Source organism: Oncorhynchus keta, chromosome 9, assembly GCF_023373465.1.
Source record: "Oncorhynchus keta strain PuntledgeMale-10-30-2019 chromosome 9, Oket_V2, whole genome shotgun sequence".
In the NCBI taxonomy this organism is placed as follows: domain Eukaryota; kingdom Metazoa; phylum Chordata; class Actinopteri; order Salmoniformes; family Salmonidae; genus Oncorhynchus; species Oncorhynchus keta.
Genome location: NC_068429.1, coordinates 2,471,687 through 2,487,064, shown reverse-complemented (window position 1 = coordinate 2,487,064; position 15,378 = coordinate 2,471,687). Strand labels below are relative to the sequence as shown.

The following is a 15,378-nucleotide window of genomic DNA, read 5'->3' as shown; positions in this document are numbered from 1 at the left end:
TTTTCCAGTGTCCTTCGGTGAGGGAATGGCCCTCGTTTTCCAGTGTCCCTCGGTGAGGGAATGGCCCTTGTTTTCCAGTGTCCTTCGGTGAGGGAATGGCCCTCGTTTTCCAGTGTCCCTCGGTGAGGGAATGGCCCTCGTTTTCCAGTGTCCCTCGGTGAGGGAATGGCCCTCGTTTTCCAGTGTCCTTCGGTGAGGGAATGGCCCTCGTTTTCCAGTGTCCCTCGGTGAGGGAATGGCCCTCGTTTTCCAGTGTCCTTCGGTGAGGGAATGGCCCTCGTTTTGCAGTGTCCTTCGGTGAGTGAATGGCCCTTGTTTTCCAGTGTCCCTCGGTGGGGGAATGGCCCTTGTTTTCCAGTGTCCCTCGGTGAGGGAATGTCCCTCGTTTTCCAATTTCCCTCGGAGAGGGAATTGCCGTCGTTTTCCAGTGTCCCTCGGTGGGGGAATGGCCGTCGTTTTCCAGTGTCCTTCGGTGAGGGAATGGCCCTCGTTTTCCAGTGTCCCTCGGTGAGGGAATGGCCCTCGTTTTCCAGTGTCCCTCGGTGAGGGAATGGCCCTCGTTTTCCAGTGTCCCTCGGTGAGGGAATGGCCCTCGTTTTCCAGTGTCCCTCGGTGAGGGAATGGCCCTCGTTTTCCAGTGTCCCTCGGTGAGGGAATGGCCCTCGTTTTCCAGTGTCCCTCGGTGAGGGAATGGCCCTCGTTTTCCAGTGTCCCTCGGTGAGGGAATGGCCCTCGTTTTCCAGTGTCCCTCGGTGAGGGAATGGCCCTCGTTTTCCCGTGAGGGAATGGCACTCAAATGTAGAACTTTTAATGGCGTCTTGCTTTTTGTCTTTGCCCAAAGTTTTTTGTAAAGTCCTGATATTTTTATCTGCACCTGTCTGGTTGAACGCCTCCTCTCCTACTCAGCCCCAAAAAAGCTTCTACCAATCGGCTGTGACACCTACTCCCGCTGCATGCTGCACTGCTGCAAGGATCCCACCCAGCGATCTGCTCCCCGTCTGCCCTGCCCTGTCTCCCCCTGTCTGGTACAGGTACCTCAGCCACATACACACACATCCTGCAGACTTTGGACTGATCGGAATTTTATGTAGGCTAATTAACTTGTTCTACAGCAGCACCATCACCTCCTGGTATGGCAACTGCTCGGCCTCCGACTGCACTACAGAGGGCAGTGTGTAGGGCCCAGTTCATCACTGGGGCCATTTGTCAAAGACTCCAGCCACCCTAGTCACAAACTGTTCTCTCTGCTACTGCACGGCTAGCGGTACCGGGAGCGCCAAGTCTAGGTCCAAAAGGCTTCTTAACAGCTTCTACCAGCAAGCCATGACTCCTAAACAGCTAATCAAAGGGCAACCCAGACCCCTCATTTACGCTGCTGCTACTCTCTGTTTATTATCTATGCATAGTCCCTTTAATACATAGTCCCTCTACCTCCATGTACATATTACCTCAATTACCCTGACTAACCGGTACCCCCACACATTGATTCTGTACCGGTATCACCTGTATATAGCCTCCACATTGACTCTGTAACGGTACTCCCTGTATATAGCCTCCACATTGACTCTGTACCGGTACCCCCTGTATATAGCCTCCACATTGACTCTGTACCGGTACCCCCTGTATATAGCCTCCACATTGACTCTGTACCGGTACTCCCTGTATATAGTCTCCACATTGACTCTGTACCGGTACCCCCTGTATATAGCCTCCACATTGACTCTGTACCGGTACTCCCTGTATATAGTCTCCACATTGACTCTGTACCGGTACCCCCTGTATATAGTCTCCACATTGATTGACTCTGTACCTGTACCCCCTGCATATAGCCTCCACATTGACTCTGTACCGGTACTCCCTGTATATAGTCTCCACATTGACTCTGTACCGGTACCCCTGTATATAGTCTCCACATTGACTCTGTACCGTAATACCCTGTATATAGCCTCCACATTGACTCTGTACCGGTACCCCTGTATATAGCCTCCACACTGACTCTGTACCGGTACCCCTGTATATAGCCTCCACATTGACTCTGTACCGGTACCCCTGTATATAGCCTCCACATTGACTCTGTACCGGTACCCCTGTATATAGTCTCCACATTGACTCTGTACCGGTTACCCCCTGTATATAGCCTCCACATTGACTCTGTACCGGTACTCCCTGTATATAGTCTCCACATTGACTCTGTACCGGTACCCCCTGTATATAGTCTCCACATTGACTCTGTACCGGTACCCCCTGCATATAGTCTCCACATTGACTCTGTACCGGTACTCCCTGTATATAGTCTCCACATTGACTCTGTAATGGTACCCCCTGTATATAGCCTCCACATTGACTCTGTACCGGTACCCCCTGCATATAGCCTCCACATTGACTCTGTACCGGTACTCCCTGTATATAGTCTCCACATTGACTCTGTACCGGTACCCCCTGTATATAGCCTCCACATTGACTCTGTACCGGTACTCCCTGTATATAGTCTCCACATTGACTCTGTACCGGTACCCCCTGTATATTGCCTCCACATTGACTCTGTAATGGTACCCCCTGTATATAGCCTCCACATTGACTCTGTACCGGTACCCTCTGTATATAGCCTCCACATTGACTCTGTACCGGTACCCCTTGTATATAGCCTCCACATTGACTCTGTACCGGTACCCCCTGTATATAGCCTCCACATTGACTCTGTACCGTAATACCCTGTATATAGCCTCCACATTGACTCTGTACCGGTACCCCCTGTATATAGCCTCCACATTGACTCTGTACCGGTACCCCCTGTATATAGCCTCCACATTGACTCTGTACCGGTACCCCTGTATATAGCCTCCACATTGACTCTGTACTGGTACCCCTGTATATAGCCTCCACATTGACTCTGTACCGGTACCCCTGTATATAGCCTCCACATTGACTCTGTACCGGTACCCCCTGTATATAACCTCCTCATTGACTCTGTACCGGTACCCCCTGTATATAGTCTCCACATTGACTCTGTACCGTAATACCCTGTATATAGCCTCCACATTGACTCTGTACCGGTACCCCCTGTATATAGCCTCCACATTGACTCTGTACCGGTACCCCCTGTATATAGCCTCGTGTGTTATTTTACTGCTGCTCTTTAATTATTTGTTACTTATATTTTAAATTATTTACTGCATTGCACAACTGTATTGTTGTTTAAGGGCTTGTAAGTAATCATTTCAGGTCTACACCTGTTGTATTCAGCGCATTTGACAAAAAACATTTGTTTTGATTTGAGAAACTTATTTTGTGAGCTTACTTAGAAGAGCGTTAATTAACTTGTATAGCCTATTTATTTAGTTAACTGGTATAAACCTACCATTTATTAATTGAACTAGTATAGGCCTACTATTTATTAATTTAACTAGTATAGGTCTCTATTTATTTATTTATTTATTTATTTAACTAGTATAGGCCTACTATTTATTTAGTTAACTAGTATAGGCCTACACTAGTCAACTAAATAAATAGTAGGCCTATACTAGTTAACTAAATAAATAGTAGGCCTATACTAGTTAACTAAATAAATAGTAGGCCTATACTAGTTAACTAAATAAATATACTAGTTAACTAAATAAATAGTAGGCCTATACTAGTTAACTAAATAAATAGTAGGCCTATACTAGTTAACTAAATAAATAGTAGGCCTATACTAGTTAACTAAATAAATAGTAGGCCTATACTAGTTAACTAAATAAATAGTAGGCCTATACTAGTTAACTAAATAAATAGTAGGCCTATACTAGTTAACTAAATAAATAGTAGGCCTATACTAGTTAACTAAATAAATAGTAGGCCTATACTAGTCAACTAAATAAATAGTAGGCCTATACTAGTTAACTAAATAAATAGTAGGCCTATACTAGTTAACTAAATAAATAGTAGGCCTATACTAGTTAACTAAATAAATAATTAATTTAACTCGTGTATGCCTACTATTTTTTATTTATTTACCTTTATTTAACCAGGCAAGTCAGTTAAGAATAAATTCTTATTTTCAAAGACGGCCGAGGAACAGTGGGTTAACTGCCTGTTCAGGGGCAGAACGACAGATTTGTACCTCGTCAGCTCGGGGGTTTGAACTTCCGGTTACTAGTCCAACACTCTACCCACTATTAATTTAAGTTATTTAGTTAACTAAATAAATATTAGGACTATACTAGTTAACTCGTGTAGGCATACTATTTATTAATATAACTAGTGTAGACCTACTATTTATTCATTTAACTAGTACAGACCTACTATTTATTTAGTTAACTAGTGTAGGCCTACTATTAATTTAACTAGTACAGACCTACTATTGATTTAGTTAACTAGTGTAGGCCTACTATTAATTTAACTAGTGTAGAACTACTATTTATTTATTTAACTATTGTAGGCCTACTATTAATTTAACTAGTACAGACCTACTATTTATTTAGTTAACTAGTGTAGGCCTACTATTTATTTAGTTAACTAGTGTAGACCTACAATTTATTAATTTAACTAGTACATACCTACTATTTTTTTAGTTAACTAGTGTAGGCCTATCATTTTATTAATTTAACTAGTGTAGGCCTACTATTTATTTAGTTAACTAGTGTAGACCTACAATTTATTAATTTAACTAGTACAGACCTACTATTTATTTAGTTAACTAGTGTAGGCCTACTATTAATTTAGTTAACTAGTGTAGAACTACTATTTGTTTAGTTAACTAGTGTAGGCCTACTATTAATTTAACTAGTGTAGGCCTACTATTAATTTAGTTAACTAGTGTAGGCCTACTATTAATTTAGTTAACTAGTATAGACCTACTATTTGTTTAGTTAACTAGTGTAGGCCTACTATTAATTTAGTTAACTAGTGTAGAACTACTATTTGTTTAGTTAACTAGTGTAGGCCTACTATTAATTTAACTAGTGTAGGCCTACTATTAATTTAGTTAACTAGTATAGACCTACTATTTGTTTAGTTAACTAGTGTAGGCCTACTATTAATTTAACTAGTGTAGGCCTACTATTTCTTAATTTATTAATTTCAAATAGCTCTTTGTTGACTGTTGCTGGGTGATATTGTCCTCCATCAGCACCGGCCGGTACCCTACAGCTCTCTCCTGGCCCCTTACCAGTGCTTCATTTGGAAAAGAAATTAGGAGGTGCCAGAAAAGAAAGGGAGTGTGACCTGGGGAGCTCTGGAATGGATTAGTTATTTCATGCAATTCTATGTAATTATTTTTTACATGAGGTGTGGAGAGGACAAGGATAATTGACTAAGAGGCAACTCAAATTAACTTTTTGATAGCTTTTATGATACTTTTTCGCAAAAAGCAAGAAAAAAAATTCATACCACAATAGGTAACGGATCTGGCCAAGTATTGTTTTACCCTGTAGCCCTGTAGCCCTGTAGCCCTGTAGCCATGTAGCCCTGTAGCCCTGTAGCCATGTAACCCTGTAACCCTGTAGCCATGTAACCCTGTAGCCCTGTAGCCCTGTAGCCATGTAACCCTGTAACCCTGTAGCCCTGTTGCCCTGTAGCCCTGTAGCCCTGTAGCCATGTAACCCTGTAGCCCTGTAGCCATGTAAACATGTAGCCCTGTAGCCCTGCAGCTCTGTAACCCTGTAGCCCTGTAGCCATGTAACCCTGTAGCCCTGTTGCCATGTAACCCTGTAGCCCTGTTGCCATGTAACCCTGTAACCCTGTAGCCATGTAACCCTGTTGCCATGTAACCCTGTAGCTATGTAGCCCTGTAGCCCTGTAGCCATGTAGCCATGTAACCCTGTAGCCCTGTAGCCCTGTAGCTATGTAACCCTGTAGCCATGTAACCCTGTAGCCATGTAACCCTGTAGCCCTGTTGCCATGTAACCCTGTAACCCTGTAGCCATGTAAACCTGTAACCCTGTAGCCATGTAACCCTCTAACCCTGTAGCCCTGTTGCCATGTAACCCTGTAGCCCTGTAGCCCTGTAGCCCTGTAGCCATGTAGCCATGTAGCCCTATAGCCATGTAGCCCTGTAACCTTGTAGCCCTGTAGCAATGTAACCCTGTAGCCCTGTAACCCTGTAGCCCTGTAGCCATGTAACCCTGTAGCCCTGTAGCCCTGTAGCCCTGTAGCCATGTAACCCTGTAGCCCTGTAGCCCTGTAGCCCTGTAGCCATGTAACCCTGTAGCCCTGTAGCCATGTAAACATGTAGCCCTGTAGCTCTGTAACCCTGTAGCCCTGTAGCTCTGTAAACCTGTAGCCCTGTAGCCATGTAACCCTGTAGCCCTGTTGCCATGTAACCCTGTAGCCCTGTTGCCATGTAACCCTGTTGCCATGTAACCCTGTAGCTATGTAGCCCTGTAGCCCTGTAGCCATGTAGCCATGTAACCCTGTAGCCCTGTAGCCCTGTAGCTATGTAACCCTGTAGCCATGTAACCCTGTAACCCTGTAGCCATGTAAACCTGTAACCATGTAACCCTCTAACCCTGTTGCCATGTAACCCTGTAGCCCTGTAGCCCTGTAGCCATGTAGCCCTATAGCCATGTAGCCCTGTAACCTTGTAGCCCTGTAGCAATGTAACCCTGTAGCCCTGTAACCCTGTAGCCCTGTAGCCATGTAGCCCTGTAGCAATGTAACCCTGTAGCCCTGTAACCCTGTAGCCCTGTAGCCATGTAACCCTGTAGCCCTGTAGCCCTGTAGCCCTGTAGCCATGTAACCCTGTAGCCCTGTAGCCCTGTAGCCCTGTAGCCATGTAACCCTGTAGCCATGTAGCCATGTAAACATGTAGCCCTGTAGCTCTGTAACCCTGTAGCCCTGTAGCTCTGTAAACCTGTAGCCCTGTAGCCATGTAACCCTGTAGCCCTGTTGCCATGTAACCATGTAGCCCTGTTGCCATGTAACCCTGTTGCCATGTAACCCTGTAGCTATGTAGCCCTGTAGCCCTGTAGCCATGTAGCCATGTAACCCTGTAGCCCTGTAGCCCTGTAGCTATGTAACCCTGTAGCCATGTAACCCTGTAGCCATGTAACCCTGTAGCCCTGTTGCCATGTAACCCTGTAGCCATGTAACCCTGTAACCCTGTAGCCATGTAAACCTGTAACCATGTAACCCTCTAACCCTGTTGCCATGTAACCCTGTAGCCCTTTAGCCCTGTAGCCATGTAGCCCTATAGCCATGTAGCCCTGTAACCTTGTAGCCCTGTAGCAATGTAACCCTGTAGCCCTGTAACCCTGTAGCCCTGTAGCCATGTAGCCCTGTAGCCATGTAACCCTGAAGCCCTGTAGCTATGTAGCCCTGTAGCCCTGTAGCCATGTAGCCATGTAACCCTGTAACCCTGTAACCCTGTAGCCCTGCAACCCTGTAGTCATGTAGCCCTGTAGCTCTGTAACCCTGTATCCATGTAGCCATGTATCCCTGTATCCATGTAGCCCTGTAGCCCTGTAGCTATGTAGCCCTGTAACCCTGTAACCCTGTAGCCCTATAGCCCTGTAACCCTGTAACCATGTAGCCATGTAACCCTGTATCCCTGTAGCCATGTAACCCTGTAACCATGTAACCCTGTAGCCATGTAGCCCTGTATCTCTGTAGCCATGTAACCCTGTAGCCCTGTAACCCTGTAGCCCTGTAACCCTGTAACCCTGTAACACTGTAACCCTGTAACCCTGTAGCCCTCTAGCCATGTAGCCATGTAGCCCTGTAACCCTGTAGCCATGTAGCCATGTAACCCTGTAGCCCTGTTGCCATGTAACCCTGTAGCCCTGTTGCCATGTAACCCTGTAACCCTGTAGCCATGTGACCCTGTTGCCATGTAACCCTGTAGCCCTGTAGCTATGTAGCCCTGTAACCCTGTAGCTATGTAGCCCTCTAGCCCTGTAACCCTGTCGCCCTGTAACCCTGTAACCCTGTAACCCTGTAACCCTCTAGCCCTCTAGCCATGTAGCCCTGTAACCCTGTAGCCCTGTAGCCATGTAACCCTGTAGCCCTGTTGCCATGTAACCCTGTAGCCCTGTTGCCATGTAACCCTGTAACCCTGTAGCCATGTAACCCTGTTGCCATGTAACCCTGTTGCCATGTAACCCTGTAGCCCTGTAGCTATGTAGCCCTGTAGCCATGTAACCCTGTAGCCCTGTAGCCCTGTAGCTATGTAGCCCTGTAGCCATGTAACCCTGTAGCCCTGTAGCCCTGTAGCTATGTAGCCCTGTAGCTATGTAGCCCTGTAGCCCTGTAACCCTGTAGCCATGTAACCCTGTAGCCCTATAACCCTGTAACCATGTAGCCATGTAACCCTGTAACCCTGTAGCCCTGTTGCCATGTAACCCTGTAACCCTGTAGCCATGTAACCCTGTAACCCTGTAGCCATGTAACCCTGTAACCCTGTAGCCCTGTAACCCTGTAGCCCTGTAGCCCTGTAGCCATGCAGTCCTATAGCCATGTAGCCCTGTAACCCTGTAGCCCTGTAACCCTGTAGCCCTGTAGCCATGTAACCCTGTAGCCATGTAACCCTGTAGCCCTGTAACCCTGTAGCCCTGTAGCCCTGTAACCCTGTAGCCCTGTAACCCTGTAGCCCTGTAACCCTGTAGCCCTGTAACCCTGTAGCCATGTAACCCTGTAGCCCTGTAGCCATGTAACCCTGTAGCCCTGTAGCCATGTAACCCTGTAGCTCTGTAACCCTGTAGCCATGTAACCCTGTTGCCATGTAACCCTGTAGCCCTGCAGCCCTGCAGCCCTGTAGCCCTGTAGCCATGTAGCCCTGTAGCCATGTAGCCATGTAACCCTGTAACCCTGTAGCCATGTAACCCTGTTGCCATGTAACCCTGTTGCCATGTAGCCCTGCAGCCCTGTAGCCCTGTAGCCCTGTAACCCTGTAGCCATGTACCCTGTAGCTCTGTAACCCTGTATCCATGTAGCCATGTATCCCTGTAGCCCTGTAGCTATGTAGCCCTGTAACCCTGTAACCCTGTAGCCCTGTAACCCTGTATCCCTGTAGTCCTCTAGCCATGTAGCCATGTAGCTCTGTAGCCCTGTAGACATGTAACCCTGTAGCCCTGTAACCCTGTAGCCATGTAACCCTGTAGCCCTGTAGCCATGTAACCCTGTAGCCATGTAACCCTGTAGCCCTGTAACCCTGTAGCTCTGTAGCCATGTAACCCTGTAGCCCCTGTAGCCCTGTAGCCCTGTAACCCTGTAGCCATGTAGCCCTGTAGCTCTGTAACCCTGTAGCCCTGTAACCCTGTAGCCCTGTAGCCATGTAGCCATGTAACCCTGTAGCCATGTAGCACTGTAGCCCTGTAGCTCTGTAACCCTGTAGCCCTGTAGCTCTGTAACCCTGTAACCCTGTAGCCATGTAACCCTGTAACCCTGTAGCCATGTAACCCAGGCTTCACAGATCAGTGACTGAGTTAAACTCAAAATATGCTATTCTATGCTTTTGAATATACATTTTCTTAGTTTTTAATTTTTTATTTCAGGACCTGCCTAAACAAATGAATAAAAATCTATTCACTGTTTCATGTAGTAGGCTATGTATGATAGAACTATACGGAGCTGCTGAAGGTATAGATCGATATACGGAGCTGCTGAAGGTATAGATCAATATACGGAGCTACTGAAGGTATAGATCGATATACGGAGCTGCTGAAGGTATAGATCAATATACGGAGCTACTGAAGTTATAGATCAATATACGGAGCTACTGAAGGTATAGATCGATATACGGAGCTGCTGAAGGTATAGATCAATATACGGAGCTACTGAAGGTATAGATCGATATACAGAGCTGCTGAAGGTGTAGATCAATATACGGAGCTGCTGAAGGTGTAGATCAATATACGGAGCTGCTGAAGGTATAGATCAATATACGGAGCTGCTGAAGGTATAGATCAATATACGGAGCTACTGAAGGTATAGATCAATATACGTAGCTACTGAAGGTATAGATCAATATACGGAGCTACTGAAGGTATAGATCAATATACGGAGCTGCTGAAGGTATAGATCGATATACGGAGCTGCTGAAGGTAAAGATCAATATACGGAGCTGCTGAAGGTATACGGAGCTGCTGAAGGTATAGATCAATATACGGAGCTGCTGAAGGTATAGATCAATATACGGAGCTGCTGAAGGTAAAGATCAATATACGGAGCTGCTGAAGGTATACGGAGCTGCTGAAGGTATAGATCAATATACCGTCAACGAGGATGTAAATGAGGAAGCCTACTGATCGCCAGCAGGCCACGTCAACAATTGGAGGCCTACACTGTGCATTTTCTTACGGGTTTGAAACGTCTTAAAAAAAGCTCCACCCGTTGTATTTTTACATCTCAATAACTAAGGCTGTGGGCACCAAACTGAAAAAATAAATGGGCCCATCCATGGAAACTACCGTCCAACTGATTTGTTCTGGCACCGGGTCTGGGTTATCTACTCAACGCAAGAGGGCAGAGTTAGGGCCCCTTGCAGCAGACAGCACTGTAGTGTAGGGTTTAGTGTGGAGTGTGTATGTACTCACCATATCAGGGCCAGAGTTAGGGCCCCTTGCAGCAGACAGGAGGACCAGAGGAGGGGTGAGGGGAGGTGTCGGGACGATGAAGCTCTGCCCACTGGGACACCTGCCCTATGGGGCTCTGCTGAGGGAGGGGCCAGGGAGGGTGTAGTCTCTGAAATACAGCCAATCACAACACAGCCAATTATAACATAACAAGTCAGATACACATATCCAATCAGAACATAGCAGGTTAAAACACAGCCAATAAGAAGGCAACAGAGATTGCAGGACATGTCTGACCATAGTGCAATGTCAGAACAGAACATGGATACATCCATATAGCTCCATACAGTATATCTACAGCCACTATACACTTGTCAACATATCAAAAACTCAATAAAGACAGCAGGGCATGCCAAGACATCTTCTACCATAGTAGACCATGACAGAACATCTTCTACTAGAGCAGAACATGACAGGACATATTCTACTAGATCAGAACATGACAGGACATATTCTACTAGAGCAGAACATGATAGGACATATTCTACTAGAGCAGAACATGACAGGACATATTCTACTAGAGCAGAACATGACAGAACATCTTCTACTAGAGCAGAACATGACAGGACATATTCTACTAGAGCAGAACATGACAGGACATATTCTACTAGAGCAGAACATGACAGGACATATTCTACTAGAGCAGAACATGACAGGACATATTCTACTAGAGCAGAACATGACAGGACATATTCTACGAGAGGAGAACATGACAGGACATATTCTACTAGAGCAGAACATGACATGACATATTCTACTAGAGCAGAACATGACAGGACATATTCTACTAGAGCAGAACATGACAGGACATATTCTACTAATGCAGAACATGACAGGACATATTCTACTAGAGCAGAACATGACAGGACATATTCTACGAGAGCAGAACATGACAGGACATATTCTACTAGAGCAGAACATGACATATTCTACTAGAGCAGAACATGACATATTCTACTAGAGCAGAACATGACATATTCTACTAGAGCAGAACATGACATATTCTACTAGAGCAGAACAAGACAGGACATATTTTACTAGAGCGGAACATGACAGGACATATTCTACTAGAGCAGAACATGACAAGACATCTTCTACCATAGTAGACCATGACAGAACATCTTCTACTAGAGCAGAACATGATATGACATATTCTACTAGAGCAGAACATGACAGGACATATTCTACTAGAGCAGAACATGACATATTCTACTAGAGCAGAACATGACAGGACATATTCTACTAGAGCAGAACATGACAGGACATATTCTACTAGAGCAGAACATGACAGGACATATTCTACGAGAGCAGAACATGACAGGACATATTCTACTAGAGCAGAACATGACAGGACATATTCTATTAACGGAGAACATGACAGGACATATTCTACTAGAGCAGAACATGACAGGACATATTCTACGAGAGCAGAACATGACAGGACATATTCTACTAGAGCAGAACATGACATATTCTACTAGAGCAGAACATGACATATTCTACTAGAGCAGAACATGACATATTCTACTAGAGAAGAACAAGACAGGACATCTTCTACCATAGTAGACCATGACAGAACATCTTCTACTAGAGCAGAACATGACAAGACATCTTCTACTAGAGCAGTACATGACAGGACATATTCTACGAGAGCAGAACATGACAGGACATATTCTACTAGAGCAGAACATGACATCTTCTACTAGAGCAGTACATGACAAGACATCTTCTACCATAGTAGACCATGACAGAACATCTTCTACTAGAGCAGAACATGATATGACATATTCTACTAGAGCAGAACATGACAGGACATATTCTACGAGAGCAGAACATGACAGGACATATTTTACTAGAGCGGAACATGACAGGACATATTCTACTAGAGCAGAACATGACAAGACATCTTCTACTAGAGCAGTACATGACAAGACATCTTCTACCATAGTAGACCATGACAGAACATCTTCTACTAGAGCAGAACATGATATGACATATTCTACTAGAGCAGAACATGACAGGACATATTTTACTAGAGCGGAACATGACAGGACATATTCTACTAGAGCAGAACATGACAAGACATCTTCTACTAGAGCAGTACATGACAAGACATCTTCTACTAGAGCAGTACATGACATAATATCTTCTACAAGAGCAGAACATGACAGAACATATTCTACCAGAGCACAAGATGTCAGGACATGTTTGACCAGAGCAGAAGATGACAGGACATCTTCTACCAGAGCAGAACATCTTCTACCATAGTAGATCATGACAGAACATCTTTGACCAGAGGAGAACATGACAGAACAACTTCTACCATAGCAGAACATGACAGAACATCTTCAACCAGACCAGAACATCTTCAACCAGAGCTGAACATGACAGGACATCTTCAACCGGAGCAGAACATATTCTACCAGAGCAGAACATGACAGAACATCTTCTACCAGAGCAGAACATGACAGAACATCTTCTACCAGAGCAGAACATGACAGAACATCTTCTACCAGAGCAGAACATGACAGGACATCTTCTACCAGAGCAGAACATGACATCTTCTACCAGACCAGAACATGACAGGACATCTTCAACCAGAGCAGAACATCTTCAACCAGAGCAGAACATGACAGGACATCTTCTACCAGAGTAGAACTTACAGTAGCCTAGATAGCGACCTCAGCCCAACACCAAGCAACCTCTTCAGATGTTAGGATCTCTTGGCGTAAGGGCTAAGCTGATGGGTTGACAGTAGCTGGACCAGGGTTGGAGTCCAAGCCAGGGCTACCCCCCAAAATGTCATACAATACCGAAAATCAAATCAAATGTTATTTGTCACATGCTTGGTAAACAACAAGTGTAAATGCTTACTTAAGGTCCTTCCCAACAATGGAGAGAGACGAACAGTGAAATGCTTCCTTTGGGCCCTTCGCTACAATGCAGACAGTAAGAAATGGAGATATCGTAGAAAAATAAAAATGAATGAATCCACAATGAGTAACAATAAGTCGATGTGCAGGGATACGAGGTAATTGAGGTAGATACACTTCATGGCCAAAATCATGGGCATGAAGATTGAGTTGGTCCCCCCTTTGCTGCTACAACAGCTTCCACTCTTCTGGGAAGGCTGTTAGAGCAGGTCAGGGCTCTGTGCAGGCCAGTCAAGTTCTTCCACATCGATCTCGAAAAAACAATTCTCTAAGGACCTCGCTTTGTGCACAGGGACATTGTCATGCTGAAAAAAATGATGTGTGCTCGATTTTATACACCTGTTAGCAATGGGTGTGGCTGAAATAGGTGAATCCAATCATTTGAAGGGGTGTCCACATATTTTCGTATGTACAGTCCATAATGACAGACTGTATTATTAATTACAGTATGACATACTATAATGGTTACAGTAGTTACTGACAGACTACAGTGCCTTCGGAAAGTATTCAGATCCCTGGACTTTTTCTCCATTTTGTTATATTACAACCTTATTATAAAATGGATTATGGAAAATGGCCTACTTCCGCCGTTCCTAGGAAACTATGCAGTATTTTTTTTTTTTTTTTACGTTATTCTTACATTGATACCCCAGGTAATCTTAGGTTTTATTACAGACAGTCGGGAGGAACTACTGAATATAAGAGCAACGTCAACTCACCATCATTACGACCAGGAATACAACTTTCCCGAAGCGGATCCTGTGTTTCGCCCACCACCCCAGGACAATGGATCGGATCCCAGACGGCGAACCAAAACAACGTCGCTGTAAAAGGGGCAGACGAAGCGGTCTTCTGGTCAGGCTCCGGAGATGAGCACATCGCGCACCGCTCCCAAGCATACTACTCGCCAATGTCCAGTCTCTTGACTACAAGGTAGATGAAATCCGAGCAAGGGTAGCATTCCAGAGAGACAGAGACTGTAACGTTCTTTGCTTCACGGAAACATGGCTCACTCGAGAGACTCTATCCGAGTCGGTGCAGCCAGCTGGATTGATGGTGCGAAACTGAAAGCTCGAACCATTGCTTTCAACCAGGGCAAGATGACCGGATACATGGCCGATTACAAACAGTGTAGCTATTTCCTCCGCAAGGCAATCAAACAAGCTAAGTGTCAGTAAGTGTCAATTCAACGGCTCAGACACAAGAGGTATGTGGCAGGGTCTACAGGCAATCACTGATTACAAAAAGAAAACCAGTCCTGTCGCGGATCAGGATGTCTTGCTCCCAGACCGTCTAAATAACTTCTTTGCTCGCTTTGAGGACAATACAGTGCCACTGACACGGCCTTCTACCAAAACCTGCAGACTCTCCTTCACTACAGCCGAGGTGAGTAAAACTTTTAAACGTGTTAACCGGCATCCCCAGCCGCGTCCTCAGAGCATGCGCAGACCAGCTGGCTGGTGTGTTTACGGACATATTCAATCAATCATTATCCCAGTCTGCTGTCCCCACATGCTTCAAGAGGGCCACCATTGTTCCTGTTCCCAAGAAAGGTAAGGTAAGTGAGCTAAACGACTACCGCCCCGTAGCACTCACTTCCGTCATCATGAAGTGCTTTGAGAGACTCGTCAAGGACCATATCACCTCCACCCTACCTGACCCACTCCTTTGCTTACTGCCCCAATAGGTCCACAGACGATGCAATCCCAACCACACTGCACACTGTCCTAACCCATCTGGACAAGAGGAATACCTATGTGAGAATGCTGTTCATCGACTACAGCTCAGCATTTAACACCATAGTACCCTCCAAACTCGTAATCAAGCTCGAGACCCTGGGTCTCGACCCCGCCCTGTGCAACTGGGTACTGGACTTCCTGACGTGCTGCCCCCAGGTG

At 45.4% G+C, this 15,378-nt stretch overlaps 1 protein-coding gene across 1 annotated transcript in view; it reads right to left on the bottom strand.

The window, feature by feature from the left end:
• Nucleotides 1-15,378, bottom strand: part of LOC118377883 (ciliary neurotrophic factor receptor subunit alpha-like) — a 255,118-nt gene that overhangs the window by 25,954 nt on the left and 213,786 nt on the right. The window contains exon 7 of the mRNA XM_052526010.1: nt 10,509-10,656. Coding sequence (XP_052381970.1) covers nt 10,509-10,656 — 148 coding nt within the window. The remainder of the gene's footprint in view (nt 1-10,508; nt 10,657-15,378) is intronic.